This window comes from Pelophylax lessonae (genome assembly GCF_965119305.1).
Source record: "Pelophylax lessonae genome assembly, chromosome: 8".
NCBI lineage: Eukaryota > Metazoa > Chordata > Amphibia > Anura > Ranidae > Pelophylax > Pelophylax lessonae.
The window spans coordinates 102,830,909-102,849,882 of NC_138775.1; the positions used below are offsets into that span (position 1 = coordinate 102,830,909).

The following is an 18,974-nucleotide window of genomic DNA, read 5'->3' on the forward strand; positions in this document are numbered from 1 at the left end:
TGAAATGTTACATGTGCACCTTGTTCCCTTATATCACATACCACAGCACTGGATGCAGAATCGTCGCCAGCTCCTGATCCAACTCCAGCTGCAACGTCAAGAGGGGCCTGATGTTCTTTTAAAAACAAAAAAAAAAAACATGTTTAGTACATAACCTTAGTCAGTAATGATTATGGCCAGATTGCCCTCCTAGCTTCATGAATGAAGCATTGAGGCCAAACATTCAAAAGTGCTTTCCTGGGCTCATAGGACACTTGCTAAACCCTCCCAAAGGTTAAGAAGGCTTGGTCTGCCTACTAATGACGGCACCCATTAATGCTGTCAACTGTGTTTTGCAGGGTAAACATCTAAAAGGCAACACTCTTTCCTAAGAAAAAACATGTGTGTTAATGGGGTTAATAAGATTCAAAAAAACATTATTTGACTAGACATACCAACACCTTCCTCCAGGCCTAGCTGCACTGGGTGTGTTCCCTGCTGCGGATCTTCTGTAAAGGACATAGCAATATGAGCTATCTTGGAAAAAAAAAAACATCTACATTGTTTGGCACAGTATGATATTGGACCTACCAGGAGGAGGGTCAGCACTGATGTCAACACCTGTGAGTCCGTCTGGTTCGCCAAGCTGCATGGGCTGTGGAGGGGCTGAGATCCGTGCTACAGATGAACAAATTGCAGGTTGGGGAAAACAAAAAAAGGACAATTGGAAGGGCAAGTATCACATTCTCTTAATGTCACACATAGGATAGTAGTTAATCTTTTCCAAACAACTCACACAATTGACATCCAAGATAATATCCTACCTCGGTGCAAAGCATCCGAATCTAAGTCCTCTCTGGGAAAGACGGTATCGGGTCCTATGATGTTCAAGAAAGGTAATTGATAATCCCAGAGAGAACTTCGTGCACGTTCATCCAGCCGACCTTGACGGTCATAAAGACCCTCCGCAGCCCATGCAATTAGCTTCTTCCGAACGGACCCACAGATGTCGTTGACCTTCTTCCGCACACTGTCACGGTGGCGAGGTGCTTCACCCAGTGCATTTACAGCATCCCGGATTTCATCCCACAATCCCACGCGGCCCTGGTCCCATGTATCGCCTGATATCTGGCCATATAGGCGTGGACCAGGGCACAGCACTGATTGTGGGTGAAACGGGGAAGCCGGGGTAATGTGGACAAGCTGACTCTGGTGGACGGACCCGCTCCAGGACTACTGTCAGAAGAGCCAGCTTGTCCACTTGGTGTGTTAACACCTCCCCCGGCTTCCTCCTCCGGGATGGGGATGGTGGACTCCCTCATGGATACAGCTGGAGCCTCCCTCACACCAGAGCCAGACGATCTGCCCACCCTGCCCCCCCTGCCCCCCCTGCCCCCCCTGGCCCCCCTGGCCCCCCTGGCCACCCTGCCCCTTCTCATCCTTCCAGTGGGTGGGGCCATGGGAGCACGAGGTGGGCAGAGAATCTGGCTGTCCAGCAGCAGCAAAGAGCCCCAAACTCCTAAATCTGAAATGACAAAAGAGAAAACAGAAAAAACAGGATTTGCAGATTGCTCTTCATATACAGTATAATTAGTGAACAGTTACAGAACACACTTACCTAATGGCACAAACAGACTTGGTGGTGGTGGTGGTGGTAGTAGTGGGCAAAGAGCAGAAGAGGCTGCAAAGAAAAGGAAAAAAAAAACACATAAGAAAACGCATATGGGTACAAATCACACGAGGCCCTCCAAACACTTACCTAATGGCACAAACACGGTGGTGGTGGTGGTGGTGGCAAAAAAAGCAGAAGAGGTTGCAAAGAAATGGAAAAAAAAAACACATAAGAAAACGCATAGGGGTACAAATCACACGAGGCCCTCCAAACACTTACCTAATGGCACAAACACAGTGGTGGTGGTGGCAAAGAGCAGAAGAGGCTGCAAAGAAATGGAAAAAAAAAACACATAAGAAAACTCATAGGGGTACAAATCACACGAGGCCCTCCAAACACTTACCTAATGGCACAAACACAGTGGTGGTGGTGGTGGTGGTGTAATCCTTTATAGGCAAAAGGAGGCTGCAAACATTAAACATACATGAGAAATCGCATGACCTACATACGTGCACATAATAAATTACAGTTATCAGGAAAGCAAAAATGGTGTCTTTGGAAGCTGGGAAGGTAAGGGGGCAGGTTTAGATGCCAAATCTAGACTGCACACCTTTAACAAACATGAGAAAACACATGTCCAAACCACATGCACATGGGGCCAACTGCCAATGATTAAAAGACACTTGAGGGGTTCCCAAGCTATTGTGGGTTGGAGGGGATTCACCATAGACAACTTAAGCACACCCAAGATAAGTACAAATTGTCTCCTTCCTTTTTTTTGGGAGAGAGAGATACAATTGTCTTACCTCCAGATAATGTAGGTTGTGGGTCACAGGGTCTTGCTAGCACATAAGAAACATCGATCTATAACATCCAGCAGCCATATTGGCCATGTGCTCCTTTTATAGCTGGCTCACAGGTGTGATAATTAGCGGCCGTTTCTATATATATCTGCGCATTCGCGAATTTGCGCGTTCAAAATGGAGGACGATATCCCAGACGCATTAGATGGTGCAATGCTGGCATTTATTGGTGCCTTGTTTGAGGAGGCCCTGGCACAGGAGGCAGCAGAAGGTGGGGAAGCTGCAGCAGCAGCAGCAGCACCTCCAGCAGCAGCACCTCCAGTCCGTGTGCCCTTACCTCGCCAGCCACGCATTTTTGCTCCAAGGATCTATTTGGACAAGCTGCGGGATTCTGATGTCAGGAGGAAGTTCCGGCTCGAGCGAGGAACTATTCTACACCTCTACCAGCTCATAGCAGAGAAAATTGACCCGGACACACAGCGCGGCCATGCGGTGCCCGGCATGGCCAGATTGCTGGCCACTTTGTATATTTTAGGGCGTGGCAGCTTCCAAGCCACTTCGGGAAGTATCATGGGCATTAGCCAGCCCACAGTTTCAAGGGTGTTCATGTTGGTCATTAATGCCATAGTGGATATAGTGCCCAATTTTATCCACTGGCCACAGAAGGAAAATGAGTGGAATGAAGTCAAGTTGGGTTTCTACCGGCGGGCACACATGCCGCAAATCCTAGGGGCAATCGATGGCACCCACATAGCCATTAGGCCCCCAAGGAGCCACGAAAGTGAATACCGGAACCGCAAGCAGTACCACTCCGTGAACGTCCAATTAGTGTGTGACGCCAAACAGCGCATCATGAGTGTCAACACTGGTCACCCAGGGTCGTGCCATGATTCCAGTATGTTAAGAACAAGTACTCTGTACGAGGTGTTTGAAAGTGGACAAATGCCCGAAGGGTGGCTTATTGGTAAAGTATTTTGTCTTAACAACATAAACTGTAAGATTACATAGACATAGGAATAAGCTACATCGGTGTACACCCTGATTTAAGCAAAGCCTACCTAAAATGGATGTGTTAGGAGTTGTCAGGCTGTTCACACACAACCAGATCAGCAGCTTAGCAGCTCACAAAAGAAAGATTTGCAAAGTTGTCTTTGAGTCCAATGAAGGTGGTTAACCAATGTGTAAATGGTGTCCTCTAGCCACCCAAAGAAAACCGACAAATGATTCCAATGGTATTGCCATATCCCCAAAGTACTTTGCATAAGTGAGTCAATATTGGTTTCCTCACTCTAGTTGCAGATATATTCCAGAAGTAAGACCTAGGCTAATGTAATAGGAACAAAATAGGGGCCAAGTTGTAACTTGCAAGAGAAACCCACCACTTTGTGTGTCCTTTTTCCCATTTGTATTAGTGATTTAGGCAGTTAGACAGAGTTGAGATGTTTCATATGATTTTTTGCAAACAGACGAGCAGGTTGTTTAGTAAAATGCCTAATTGTCTCCCATTTTGAGGAGTCATCTAAAGTCACATGATATGAATAACTAATGTATATTTTTCTTATTTTTCAGGGGATGCTGGTTACCCGCAGCTGACGTGGCTGATGGCTCCAATCAGGTACCCCCAGGGCCCAGCAGAGAGGAATTACAACAGGGCCTTGCGGAGAAGCCGGAGTATCATTGAGTTGACCATAGGTCTTCTCAAGTCCCGATTTCTCTGCTTGGCCCGGCCTGGGGGTGAACTCCTGTACTCTCCTACAAAGGCTTCCAAGATCATCCTGGCGTGCTGCGTGTTGCACAACATGTGCGTTGCCCGGGATGATTCTTGGGAGCTGACGGAGGAGAGGGAGCCAGAGGTCCGTCAGCCGGCGGCCCCCAGGCGGCGGAGCACCGCTGCCGGTATGGCCACCCGGAATACCCTGGTTGCTAGCCACTTTACATGTAAGTACTGTAACCGGTCAAGATAGGGCATGTGTATTAATTAGCTAGTTAGCAGAGGTGCCACTCACAGGGAGACAGAGGGTGATTATCATCTGCCAATGACACTTGCCATTGTAGATAAAGTGTAGTCAACATTGGTAAAATTGTGTTACTTGAGCAAAAACATGCACCTCTAACCATAAACATGTTGGTATTGTGAATAGTGTAAAGGGCTGAGAAGAGCTGGCAGGTGTTTATTTGTGTCTATGCCACCTGTGTAGTTATTGATAACATGAACGGCTGCTTGGTATCTTATGGTGTTGTAATTTTCCAGAACATCAACATCTTGGAATCATGGCACGTACCATGGGAAGCCTGTGGTGATGGGCTGTCTGGCGTCACAGGTGTGTATTCAAATGTTTACATTAATGATTTCTGGTTTGTGTAAGTTGGCATAAAATGTGTTATTTCACTCGTGATGTCGAAATTAAATGAAGTTCAGAATGAAGCAAACAGGCATTAAGATGTGATTTTCATTATGAAATGTCTTATCCTTTGTTTTATTTTTCCAGGAGTGGTACTGCTTGCGGGTGTAGGTGGTAGAAACCCACCTTGATGGACTCCACTCATTTTCTTTTGTGGTCAGTGGATATTTGGTAAGGCACATGGCCAATGACCAACATGAACACCCTGGAACTTCGAAAGTGGCTTGGAAGCTGCCCAGCAACCTTGCCATGCCTGTCCCCTATGAGCTGGTAGAGGTGCAGAATGGATTCTGAACTCTGCCGGAAGTTGTGGAAGACATCAGAATCCCGTAGCCATGGAGCAAAGATCGTGGTCTGGCGCTGTAAAGGCACACGGACTGGAGAGTGACAATATTCTTTTGCTGCATCCCTCCTTCTGCTGTCATTCTCAAATAAATAAATACATTAGAATTGAACATGTGTTTTTTTGTTTTGTGTGGGTGCCTACAGACAAAAGGGCCATCCACACTGTAAGATTTAGAGAAGACTTTATCCTTCAGATTGACATTTTCTATGTAGTGCAAGGGCCTGCCTGATTGCATCCAAATTGAAAGTGTTGAGGTTTGAGCTTCTATTATATGGTTTGGTTAAGTCTACAGGAAAAAGTCTAGACAAATTGTTAGTGTATGGCCCATTAAGCTGCCAAGGCCGGAGTTTTGCACTTTGCATGCTGCTTGTACTGGTGATGTGAGGGGTTGTAATGTAGAGTAGGGATGTGACAGTGTTGTGTTGAGGTGTGAGGCAAATGTAGTGTTGGACTATGAGGGTCTGTGTTGTTGAAATATGGAGAGAGTCCAATATCAGACACCTATGTTTATTGGTCAAGAAATTGTAAGAACCATGGTAAATATGTAAAGAATTGCATCTCGATAAAACTAGGACCACACTCATAAAATCAAAATTGTGTTGTTTCCATTGATGTGCTTGAAATTTGGGTAGGACACCCCCCTCCCCCCCCAAATTCAAGATAGTTTAAAAAAACTGTTTAAAAAAATGAGAGTGAAAAGAGATCCCAAGTGTAGTGATGTGATTTGAACCCATGACGTTGTGAACTGCAGTGAAGTTGCAAAGCACTTAGCTATTGTGCAGAATAAAGCTGTATGGTGGAAAAAAAGGAGTGTGTTAAGGCTAAAAAGCACATATAGCTAAAGAACTAAACATTGTATGGAATGTGGGAAGAAGACCATGGTAAAATTGTGAGGTTTCATCTTGCCCTGAAGTAGGGTAGGGGTTTGGTCACTTGCCTTTGGTACTTTCCTTCATAAGATCGATTCGACACACAGACAAGATCAAAAAAACACTTAAAATGGTGTAAGCTTGCAAGCGCTTCTGAGTGTAACATTATTTAGCAATATATATGATGTAATCCGTTACATTTTAGCAATATAAACAAAAAAAGAAAATAAAAAAAGTAGGTGGAGATGGTAAGCCTCGAACCTACAGCAGAGGGAGATGAATTACAGACATGTGATGTGTGCACTAATCCACTAGCCCACATCGCTATGTGAAACTGCTATAAGCACGAAGACATAAGTTTGCGAATTGGCGAAGCCGCGATCGTAAGTGAATCCCGCTGACGGCGGAATTCATTATTGCTGTTTTACTCGCCAATTCGCCGCAGCGCCAGTTAATTGATTTGAACGCGGCGAAACTGAAACACGTCATAGATGTTTGAAGCTGCAGTTTCTTTAAATCCGGCCCTATGTAACCATTGTTTAGGTCTGAGAAAAAGACGTTGTGATTTATTTATCCCAAATCAGGTCTGCCATATCTCCCTCTGACATAAAATCTTAGCAAATAAGAAATACATACTTACCAGCTAATCTGTTCAGTTTTTTTGGTTTGTGGCCTGAACAAGCACACTCTAATTAATATTTTGGGAGGACTGAACCTATCTAGCCTCTCCATCTTGCATTTCAGCCAATTAAAAACAGTGTGCTGCATTTCCATACAATATTTCTGGCTCTTGACTGTGACATAATAAACTTAAATACACTGCTCAAATACATTTAAAAAACAATTTCTAATCAGAGTATAGTATCAAGTAAATTAAACTCCTGGGATATTGACTGATCATTTAGGTAGCAGAGGGGGTTGTTAATGCATTTCAGCTGCTTTGATGTTAATGAAATTAACACTAGATGGGCAGCTATTTTGATGACCTTCAAAACAGCAATGGTTTTTCAGGTGGAGGCCACTGACATTTTTTTCCCTACTCATCCTTTATGACTGTTTTTCACTAGCTTTGCATTTGGCTAGGGCCAGTGTCACTACTGGTAGCATGAGGCGATACCTGGACCCTATATAGGTTACACAGGCAGTCTAGCTTCTTCCGGATTGCACCTCAATACATGCCATTGACAGAAGGTTTGCTGTGTCTCCCATCACAGTCTCTTGAGCATAAGGGGAGAGTCCAGGAGACAGGAAATTACTCTAGGAGAGCTGGATAGGGCCGTAGAAGGTCCTTAACCCATCAGAAGGACTGGTATCTGCTCCTTTGTGCAAAGAGGAACAGGAGGAGCACTGCCAGAGCCCTACAAAATGACCTTCAGCTGGCCACTGGTGTGAATGTCTCTGACCAAGCAATCAGAAACAGACTTCATGAGGGTGGCCTGAGGGCCCAATGTCTTCTAGTGGGCCCTGTGCTCACTGCCCAGCATTGTGAAGCTTGATTGGCATTTGCCATTGACCACCGGAATTGGCAGGTCCGCCACTGGCATCCTGTGCTTTTCACAGATGAGAACAGGTTCACCCTAAGCACATGTGACAGATGTGAAAGGGTCTGGAGAAGCCATAGATAACATTATGCTCCCTGTAACATCATTGAGCATTACCGGTTTGGTGGTGGGTCAGTGATGGCCTGGGGAGGCCTATCCATGGAGGGATGCACAGACCTCTACAGGCTAGACAAAGGTACCCTGACTGCCACAAGGTATTTGGGCAAAATCCTTGGACCCATTGTCAGACCCTACGCTGGTGTAGTGGGTCCTGGGTTCCTCCTGGTGCATGACAATGCCCGGCCCCATGTGGCGAGAGTATGCTTCTATGATGTTTAAGCTTTTAGCTTAAACATCATAGAAAAAAGGTAATGCACTCCTTTGGATGTGCTAAATACTTGCATTGCAGGTACTTCTGCCATTTTAGGCATCCTAACAGCCTTATAAAAAGGAGGTTTTAAAACCTGCTTGAAGATCTTCTTCATCCGCATCTTCCCTTTAGGAATTGTTTGAAGAGGGTAACATTGGCCAGTTTCCTGTTCCTGCAAGGAAAAAGCTTGACATTGTCAGTGTAGAGAATCCTTGTACAGGGAGAGAGAGTCCTTTAGAGTGTCTTGACTACCCGTGGCAACCTGTTGGTCGCTGTCATCTTGCGCCCTGGATGCCTGAACAAAGCAGGGAAGTCATACAGGGTTTTACCAGCCAAGGTATGAGAAGCAAAGACCCAGTTTACGGTGTGTACAATACATGCAGATCTGGAGGCTTAATAGCAAGTGTCCATTAGTTAGCTTCTCCTACACCAGCTTTAAGAGGCCTGCAGAAGTGCTGACAATCCAGTAAGGAAGACACTGCCCCCCTCCAGCTATAACCTGCATAGAACAGTCGCAGCACAGAGGGATTAGGCTGTGACAGCACAAGGACCTTTTGCAGAAATAAAGAAATCCCTGCAAGTCTTAAAGAGAACTCCATGTTCTTAAGAAAAAATACATATTATAACATGTACAATTGCTACTCAAGCCATGTAGTAATTTATTAAATAACCTTCCCAATTCAAACTGCAGCTGCTGAAGTTTCCTAAACTGTCCAAAGAGACAATGTAACAGTTGTTTGATTGCTAGGTGAGAAAAAAACCCTTAGGGGTTAACTACTGCTAAAGGAATACTGACACTGCAGGTTCTCACATTAGAGCATCACTAAAACAGGTGATTCATTAAACAGAGCCTCCGACACAAAAAGAGAAACCTTGCTTAACCACTTTAGCTCCGCTCACATTGCTGCTACTGCAGCAATGTGGCTCGTTATCGTTGGGGAATCGAGTGTGGAGATCCGCCCGCTTGTGTAAACAAAGCGGGCGGATCTCCTAAGTGACAGGCAGGGTCAGATTGCAGGGTTCAGCATAGCTGAACCTGAGATCTGTCTCTGTGTCACTCAGTCACCTCCCCCCACACACGTCAGTAAGCACCAGGCATACATTAACCCCTCCCTCTCTAATAAAATTAACCCCTTCCCTGCCAGTGTCATTTTTACAGTAACAGTGCATATTTATAGCACTGATTACTGTAGTAATGTCACTGGTACCCCCAAAAGTGTCAAAAATGTCAGTCAAGGGTCCGATCTGTCCGCCGCAATGTCACAGTACCGCAAAAAAAAACGCAGATCGCCACCATTACTCGTTAAAAAAAAAAAACAATAAAAATGGCAGAAATCTTTCCCTTAGTTAGTAAACGCAATAACTTTTGCGCAAACCAATCAAAATATGCTTATTGTGATTTTTTTTTTTTTTACCAAACATAGGTAGCAGAAAACAAATTGGCCAAAAATGTAAAAGAATTTTGATTTTTACATTTTTTGGGGGGAATTTCATATAAAAAAATGTGAAAAATATTGTTATTTTTTCAAAATTTACGCTCTTTTTTTGTTTATAGCGCAAAAAGTAAAAATCACACAGGTGATCAAATGAAAGCTCTGTTTGCGGGAAAAAAAGGACGTAAATTTCGTTTGGATACGGCGTCGCGCGACCGCGCAATTGTCAGTTAAATTCGCACAGTGCCGAATCGCAAAAAGTGGCCCAGACGTAAGACCGCAAAATCCTCCGGTGGTAAAGTGGTTAAACAAACAGATATCTGTTCAGGACAGAAGGCAACTGCACCAAGCTTTGATAAATTGCTTCAATACACTTAAGAGCATAGTCATCTTAATATGTTTTAATTTTGGTTATTATTTTTTTTACATAAGTGGAGCTACTCCCTAGCAGCCCGCATGATATCTGGTCCCTTCTGCTGAACTCAAGTCAAACATACTCACGTATCCTGGAACTCTTCCACAGGGCAATCTCCGCAGGGCAACCCGGATCCCAGAAATAGGAACAGCAGAGCACACCATCATGCTGGGCACACTTTAGCGGTCACCCACTGTTAGCATGGCATCTGACCTGGCATAACTGCTCTCCATTATTACAGAGCTTCCATTATTACAGGTGTCAATCGTCTGTGCATGTGTGCCATTCAGCACCCTGCTGTTAGCTGGAGACTCGGTGACTACTGCAGCCATCCCGGTAACTTCTGGACACCACAGGATGCTCCCAATATCCGCACGGCTGTCCTTCATGAGATCCGGTTGCCACGTCTTCCAAAAGATAGGAAACTTCATACAAAATGGTCCTATGAGTGAGGAGGACAAAAATGGAATGCAGCCTCTGGCTCAGCCTGAAAATTTATGGGAGTGGGGTCCTATGCGGTGGGGGGGGGGGGGGGGGCTACCCAAACTTTTGCTGCCATTGAGCTGGTCAGGAAATGGAGATTACTGAAAACAAACGTTTGGCTCCCGTTTATTTTATTGGGGTTCAGATTTTGGATATGAACTTTGATAACATTTGCCAAACCCAGGTCCATTCAGCTCTTCTTCACTAAAAAAATGGAGGTTGTTAACACAATGTTTATCTGAATGTATATCTACCTTTTTTGGCCATTAAAGCGTATGTATAGCCCAAACAATTTAACTTTGAATAGAGTAGGAGAGGATTTGAACCCCTGTCAAAATTTTATGTCCCAATTCACCTTCAGTATTTGTCTTTTTGGCCATTGTCACTGAGACAATGTGATGGGAAATTCAGCATTTAAAGTTGTCATCAGAACAGGACATGAGGTTAAATACTCAAATTTAAAGTTTGAACTATACATACATACATACTTAAACTAATATGCATGTTATAACCCACAAAACTGCTTTTAAACTCCCTCTCCTGTCTGTCTTTGCTGGACATAACAGCTGTTAGGGCAAACAATATAAGCTAGTATACTGTTCCTATATCCTTGTAAAAGATGTTTTATTTGATAAGGCTAAAACTATATGCAAATAACAGCAAAACCTAACATTTTCCATTGTTCTGATTACTTTAACCTGGAATATGATTGGTTAATAATGATGATTGCACTTTGCATATTATTACTGCTTTTTGCACTGCTTTACTTGCCTCTTCTTTTCACTTCCTCTTCCTTATTTTTCTAACCCAGTGACTGATCATCATTTTCATACTGTTATCTTGAATCATAATAGAATTATAGTATATCTCTGGGCAGTCTTGAGACTCTTGACTGAAAGAGATTTTCCCACCATACAAACAAATGTGACAGTCATACTATGTTGAGTGATAAACAGCATAGAGGATTAGCGTATACATCTTTAAAGAAGAGAAAATCTCACTTTTCCTTTCACCTCTAATAAAGCAGTATTAAATGTGGCCAAACTACTACTGCATTGTACTGCTTCATAGAAAGTAATAGTAATATAAAAAAACATGAATTTAACCGTTAAGCATGTCCATTGAGCAGAGAATTGAGTTGTTCTGCACCTTCAGAGCCCCACAAGTATGGCCAGGTTTGGCTTGATGATATAACCTTGGTTGTAATCCCTCACATATATCCAGTGAAGTGATTGGCCTCAGGTGATACAATGAGATGAAAGAAGATCTCCTACTTAAGTTGTACCTGTTTATCTGCAGTCTTCTCTACTCAGTCATTAAAAGTGCTGAATTTATACAGCTTGCTCAAGCTTCCAGAAAGCAGGAGGTGGGGAGCTAAAGTTACACTTTGCAGAGCTTAGTGAGGAGAGCTGATAGCTGTTTGGAGGGAAGGGACACACCCCCTTTCACACAGCACACAGGACCAGAGCTGAGGCTGTCATTCACATGCTGTGTGCTGGAGCTCCCTACCCTGTCCCTTTTTTCTCTTAGTTTCAGGAAAACCTGTCAAAAGTGACTCAGGCAAATAGCATAGGAACAAGGCAGTAGACAGAAACGAAACTTAGTGCTTTGGATTGAGAGAAGTACACAGTATAATAGAGTATGCTTTATTCATATTTAATGTCTAAGTTTTACAACCACTTTAAGTAGGACTCCAGCCAAAACTTTTTCTAGTTTTGATAGAATAGGGTAGAGTGAAACTTCTGACATATTTTTATTGTTGTCTGTATTCCCTTTGTAGCGATCCACCCTCAGTATTTGTCATGGTAACTATTGTCATTGTGACAGAAAGTGACGAGAAATTAAAAATGTTACAGTTGTCATCAGAAGTAAAGATAAAATGGTCTAATAGTAGCACATGTTCAAGGGAAAACTATCTAAGGTTCAGAGGTTCATTTTGGCTGCAATTATATGTTAAAACAAAACTTTTGGCCAGGCCATAGACATTCTAGTATTTACAAATTTATATAGTGGAACTCTTGGCATGTAACCCCCTGCCTCTTTGCCCCCCCCTAATATTTTTTATTTTTAAAAACATATGCATACTTTCTTAAAGTCTTCTAACTGGTCCAGAGGTGCCATAGGAGGTTCCTCTTCTTCCAGCGGCAGTGGTGGTGGTGGTGGTGGTGGAGGGGGGGGTGTAATTCAGTAGAGGATCCACGCACAGATCCCCTGCTGATTGGAGCAGAGCAGGGCTGATGACATATGCATGTCCACTCAGTTTTTTGCAGAGCGGATATGGACAGACCCCACTCTGCTTTATGAGTGGCGGAAAATAAACGGCCTCTGCTGGCTGCCTCCCATCTGGTCTGGCCAAACAGAAGAGGACTCAATTTTTTTAACAGGCCTGATCAGACCTGGAGTTCGGCTGGTGTAAACAGATGCAAGTCTTTTATACCTGCCAGTCCATCGGAATGCATAGTTCATCTGATCGGGTCCGCCTGAAACACTGCCCAGTGGACCTGATTGAATTGCCCATGTGAAAGGACCCCAAATGTTCACACATTTATAACTGAACAATCAATATTTAAGTTAGTTCTAAAAATTGCAATGTTAATGCTAGAGTTGAATTTACGTGTTAGATGTGAACTAACTGCTGTTTTCTTTTCCCAGCTCTGTCCGAAGTTGCTGAGAATTACTATATTGCCATTAAAAAGATAGGTGAACAAGCGCTACAGAACTCAACATGCCATGGACTGGGTAAGTACAGGAAGCAACTGATCCTAAATGTAGTCACCAGTAAAAATTGTACCTTTTTAAAAGATAAGTTCACCTTTAGAACATGTTATATGTTATACTCACATTTAGGGTGTAACATGTAACATATTTTATGTTTCCTTCCCCTCCCTCGCCCCTTGAGATTCCCCCCTGTGGCAGCGGGCAGGAATTCTTTTCCCTTACAGCTGCTGTCACATTTAAAATCATAAGGCTGTACAGACCTCTGCCCTCACAGCTGCATCATTCATTCCCAGGGATCTGTGAATGAAGAAACTACTTCATCTGCCAAAATTATTTGTAGATTGCAATGGAATATGAGTGTATTGATCATCACACTTGTAGTCCACTGACACTTCCTCCAGGTTTCTAACTGGAAGCCCATATGGAGGATGTGTCTGCAGGAGCCTGAGATTTGTTTTTCTGCAAAAACATGTTCATTTATAATTTTTTCCCTAAAGGTGAACTTAGCCTTTATATCACTACAGACTTTGGCATGTCTTTTCCTGATGTATGTCCATCTGGTATTTTTATGTGCTGTATATCCATTACCTGATATTTCTGAATTTAAAATTGTAAGAAAATGTTGAAATAAATGGAGCCCTTCAATTGACTTGTGAATACTAATGTGGCCCCTATTAAGCTGGACAACCAATGATCTAGAAGTATTAGGGGTTCCACCTGTCCGGGATTCACCTGGACGGACTGGGTTTTGAATCATGTGTCTGGGTTTCAGGAGGACACAATCAGAAATGAATGTAGCTCAGAACAGGGCCTGACAAGAGGGTGAGGGGGCACTATGCGTGCTGCATTACTATTCACTTTAGAGCGCCCAAAGGTATCCCAGGTCTGTTATCCTATAGTGTATACTAAAGAAAAAAAATTTGCTGTGTGTTCGGGTTTGGCTTGAAGAAAAAGGGGCAACCCTAAGAAGTATACATTATTCTGGCATTTTATTAATTTTTCTCATGTGATTTATTTCATTCTAAAATAAAATTACAGTTATTAGTCTTTCCTTTCTGTCTTTGTAGGACGGTCAATAAATCAGTGTGCTTTCTGTCATAAAGTAGTGTCATGTCATGTTGCTATGACAATGACATATTTGTAAATGCCGAGATCTGAGATTTGCAGAGGTGGGTGTGGCACCCTGCAGATTATAGTGTGAGAAGTGTGACATAGAATTCGAGTACATTATCTTTTGAGGGTTGGACTTTGAGCTCATTTAGCACACATGAGTAAATCTTATCTTCTAAACGAAGTGAGTAGCAGCTGATCTTTACGTGTAATTCATTTGTACAGTTACAGATTGTCCTTGATTACCAGAGATAGTCCTAGGTTTTGGAAATGCGTTCCCGGAAACGTATCATGTTTTGAACATTGATCAACTTGGAATTAAAAGGTTCTAACAATGAATAATGAAATGAAAGAATAAGAATTTTATAATCCGATTTACTGGATATACCATGTTGTGATAGGGGCAGCCTTTAAAATCATGAGAAAAATTGGGCTTTAGTACTCTAGCAGCCAGTCAGGTTCCTTGTTTTATTTCTCCGTACATAAAATGTAAAACCTGAGGAGGAAGAGTAAGGGGTCGATCCCATGCTGAACCTTACCTGGAAATATCAATTGTGTATCTTTGTCTTCCTGGGCAAAGGGAAGCCAAGTATAATCAGTTTTGCAGTTTGGTATTCAATCTTGTTGCTTTGCCTAGCATGGAAAATGCACAGGATCAGTTTATGGGCTCATTTAGTGATTATGTTAAGTGTTACTTTGGGGTGGGGGGTAACAATAAAGGCTTCCGCCTTGTATAGGGATGATTTTTTTCCCCCATTTTGAATTGAGTAGGAAATAAAATCTATGATGGGCTTTCTTTCCATCTGTATTCCATTGGAGGGTGGTCCCTTTACTTCCTGTCCTGTAGACTTCGCAGGAAGTGAGTGAAAATCCCTCTAAAGTAAAATCATTTTTTTTCAGACAGCTGTCACAAAATCAGGCATCACTTTTGGAAGGTTTCTCCTCCATTTTGGTCACTTGTGTTTTTTTTTTTCCCCATCACATTCAGACCCAAATTGAATGATTACAAATAGAGAAAATGAATCTGCTTTGTGGGGACACGACAGCACATATAACCTAACATGTTCTAACCTGTAACCACTGTAAAACTATTAAAAAAGCTTTAGGTGTTAAGGGCTCAGGGACGGGTGTATGGTGGTACTTTAAGTAGAGGCTAGTTGAGCACTGTGAGCATTTTTAATACTTTCACTTCATTTTGGCACTGAATCTGCCCAACTATTGCTGGAACATACTAGTAAAATGGTGTGTTATGGAGCGGTGTCTGAGCAAGGTCTCTCTCGAAGGTTACAACTACAAAGAGGGTTAGTATGCGGGTTGCCTGTTCAATCTCTCAAGCTACCTGGCAGTCTTTGTAAGAAGTCCAAGCATATTTTTACAGTATATTTGCAGCCTGAGCAGTCTCTTTTTAAATGTCCAGTTGATTAACTCTGTTCTGTGACTCACCGGGAGAAAAAGATGTTCTAAATAGGGTTGCAGGAACAAAGTCTGCAGGTCCATTTGTGGAAAAAAAAGTAAGTTTAAAAGGTGTGCATGGCTATGGGTTTGGTGCTGGTTCACAGAAAAAAAGGACACACGGGTCTTAGCTTTCTAATTTTAGGAATGTAACTATGTACTGTATAGTCATACTGCACATGCTGTATGTGTTCGTTACCATATGAGCTATAATCACATCGACCTTCATTAACGTGTGACTACTTTGTCTTACAAAGGTAAAAAGATCTTAATATGATTCAACTACACAATTATAAGTAATAGCTAAACATAATTTTATTTTGTGCATTATGTGGCAATAAATATGTGGGTACACATAAAATGAGACATTACAAATGTTATATTTTAAAGGAAGTAAGAAACTTCTGAGTTAAAGAAAAAAAAAATATTTTTTCATATTTTTATGGTTCAATAATATAATTTTTTTTTATTTTTGCAATAACAAGGTGTAGAATGATTGTTGTCATGGCATAATCAAAGATTTAATATTGAAGCATTTATACACAAAACAAAGGTAAAGAAATGAATACATTGTACATAAAATTATTTTCCAACATCAGTTTAAACAACAACGTGCCAGATAAAGCTATAAAGAAATGCAGTGGCTTAAAAAACAAGATCTCAATATGTGTAGTAGTCAGGCAGTGGGAATTATAGGGTAAGGAAGAAGATAACAATTAGTAATAGAATGAAAAGAAGACCAGGGAAGAGGGAAGAAATGGAACAACTGAGGGGTGACAGCCTAGCCACTTACAAGCCAAATAGACTACAATCCATTCCAACTGGAAGAAAATGTACAACCTGTACCACACGGCTAAATATTTTTTGAGTTGTATTGGTTATCCACTTTCTTATGTAGCATTGTTTGTGTGATCTGAGACTTAGCTTCGGCTATGGAAAGATTAGGAGTTTTCCACACTTTACCAGTTGTTTGTTTAGCCCCATTGAGAACAAAAGTCATTAGCTTAAACTGCACCTGAAACAGTTCAGGAGGGTTTATATAGAGAAGAGTGTATTCAGCTTTGAAGGGAATATCCTGTCCCATCAATGTGGACAAGATAGAAAATACTGCCAACCAAAATTGTTAGACCACCAGGCAGGTCCACCTTATGTGGAAAAAGGTTCCCGATTGTCCACACCCCCAGAATCATTTAAGAGGACAACCAGGTACAAATTTAGTGATTCAAACACCATGTACGAATGTGTCAAAACCTTGTAATTAGCTTCCACTGCAAGAACGCAAGCACATTTTAATTGTGTTCCAAATACGGGAATCTAAATCAATCCCAGGGTTTGGCACTCGCGATCGTCCATTACACCGGAAGAAAGGCAGGCGGCTAATGTAAACAAAGCCTTGATCTCTGTTCTTACACCAGTAGCCACATCCAATCACAGTAAGAAACACGCCCCTAGGGACACACTTAACCCCTCCCTCTCAAAAAAAGTTAACCCCTTCACTGCCAGTGTCATTTTTACAGTAACAGTGCATATGTATAGCACTGATTACTGTAGTAATGTCACTGGTAACCCCAAAAGTGTCAAAAATGTCAGTCAAGGGTCCGATCTGTCCGCCGCAATGTCGCAGTCCCGCAAAAAAAAACGCAGATCGCCGACATTACTCGTTAAAAAAAAAAAAAACAACAAAAATGACAAAAATCTTTCCCTTAGTTAGTAAACGCAATAACTTTTGGACAAACCAATCAAAATACGCTTATTGCGATTTTTTTTTTTTTACCAAACATATGTAGCATAAAACAAATTGGCCTAAAATGTTAAAAAATTTTGATTTTTACATTTTTTTGGGGGAATTTCATATACAAAATGTGAAAAATATTGTTATTTTTGCAAAATTGACGCTCTTTTTTGTTTATAGCGCATGATCAAAAAATCGCACAGGTGATCAAATACCACCAAAAGAAAGCTCTGTTTGTGGGGAAAAAGGAAGTCAAATTAGTTTAGGTACAGCATCGCACGACCACGCAATTGTCCGTTAAAGTCACGCAGTGCCGAATCGCAAAATAGGCCCTGGTCAGGAAGGGCGTAAAATCTTCCGAGGCTTAAGTGGTTAAAGTCCCTGCTAAGGAAATTCTCTCTCTCTCTCTCTATTTGTTCTGGTGACCATTGGGACTAAAAGTGAGAGTAAATCCAAAACTCTGAGTTGTTACCAGAACAAGATTAGAGGAGAAATTTTCCAATTGGGACATTTGTTTTGGTTACAGCTGTCTGAGAATGGATTTATTTTACTTTGGAGAGATTTCCTCTCAATTCCTGCTGTGCCTACAGGACAGAAAGTAAAGGGAAATCTCTCTAGTGGGAAACATATGGCAAAAATGCCTGGCAGGCAGGGGGTTTTAAACCATGTCCTACTCAATCCAAAATGAAAATAAAAGTTTTGACTTTAAATATACTTTAATCATCCCCTAAAAAAAGTCATAGCCTTAACCCTTAACCCCATATCCCCAACTCCATGAGAATGTAGCCTTAGGAATTGGACTGAGTTTTAAAAGTAGAAGGCTAAAATAACCCACGTATAAAATATTGTCGCTCCGCTGCCGCTCCTCTACACTTTTTTCTTTTTGGGAGTGGTCATGTGTCCGCAAAGCTCCAGCTCCTCAGTATATATAAGCAGCTGCTGCAGTTGGTGGGAGAGAATTCTTTGGCCGGCCATACATGGGACAAATTTCTAAAGAATTTTCTTTTGAAAATCTTATTTAAGAATTTTTTTTAAAATTTCGCACCATTAATGGGCCGCAGCAACAGCCAATTTCCATGTACCCATCGAATTTGAGTTATCGGGCATGTTGGAAATTTTTTGAAAAACTAACGATTTTCTAATCAATGATGGAAGAATCATGTGAGAAATATAATAAAAAAGAAATGCGCATGAGCACGAGAAAAGAAAATTCCCGGAAAGAAAAGAATATTCCTGGCCATAAAAATTATTTTCTGTAGCAACATGAGGTGAAATTGAAGGCTTGTTTGGTCGAATTTCAAAATAATGGTGGCATCATTAGATCACAAAGCGCAAGAAATTTCAGATTTTCAAAAGAAAATTTGTTCCTAAATCTGGTGGGTGATATAACGGCTCTTAATAATTCAGTCTTGTTGATTTACATATCTACACAGAGGAACCAGAGCTTTGCAGTCTTGTAACTACTTGGAAGAAGATTAAAAAAATGTAATTCTTTCAAATTTAAAAGACTTTTTAAATGTGTTCTTAGATGTGTTTTTTAGTGAACACAATGTATAGGGATATGGAAAATGGTAGTGACACACACACACACACACACTCAGGTTTAGCAAGATGGACTTTTGTATATAATTACTTTGATATTTCTTACAAATTGTATGCAAAATATATAAGAGCAGCAGAGAGACAACATTTTAATAGTGTGCTATTTT

General features: G+C 41.8%; 1 protein-coding gene across 3 annotated transcripts in view; it reads left to right on the forward strand.

The window, feature by feature from the left end:
* The window catches only part of BAIAP2L2 (BAR/IMD domain containing adaptor protein 2 like 2), a 218,273-nt gene that overhangs the window by 65,446 nt on the left and 133,853 nt on the right, over positions 1-18,974 (forward strand). For 2 of the 3 annotated variants that reach the window (XM_082264876.1, XM_082264878.1), the window contains one exon: positions 12,906-12,992. The exons of the other annotated variant lie outside the window; for it this stretch is intronic. In XM_082264876.1, the coding sequence (XP_082121002.1) occupies positions 12,906-12,992 (87 nt within the window). The remainder of the gene's footprint in view (positions 1-12,905; positions 12,993-18,974) is intronic. 3 annotated transcript variants of the gene reach the window in all.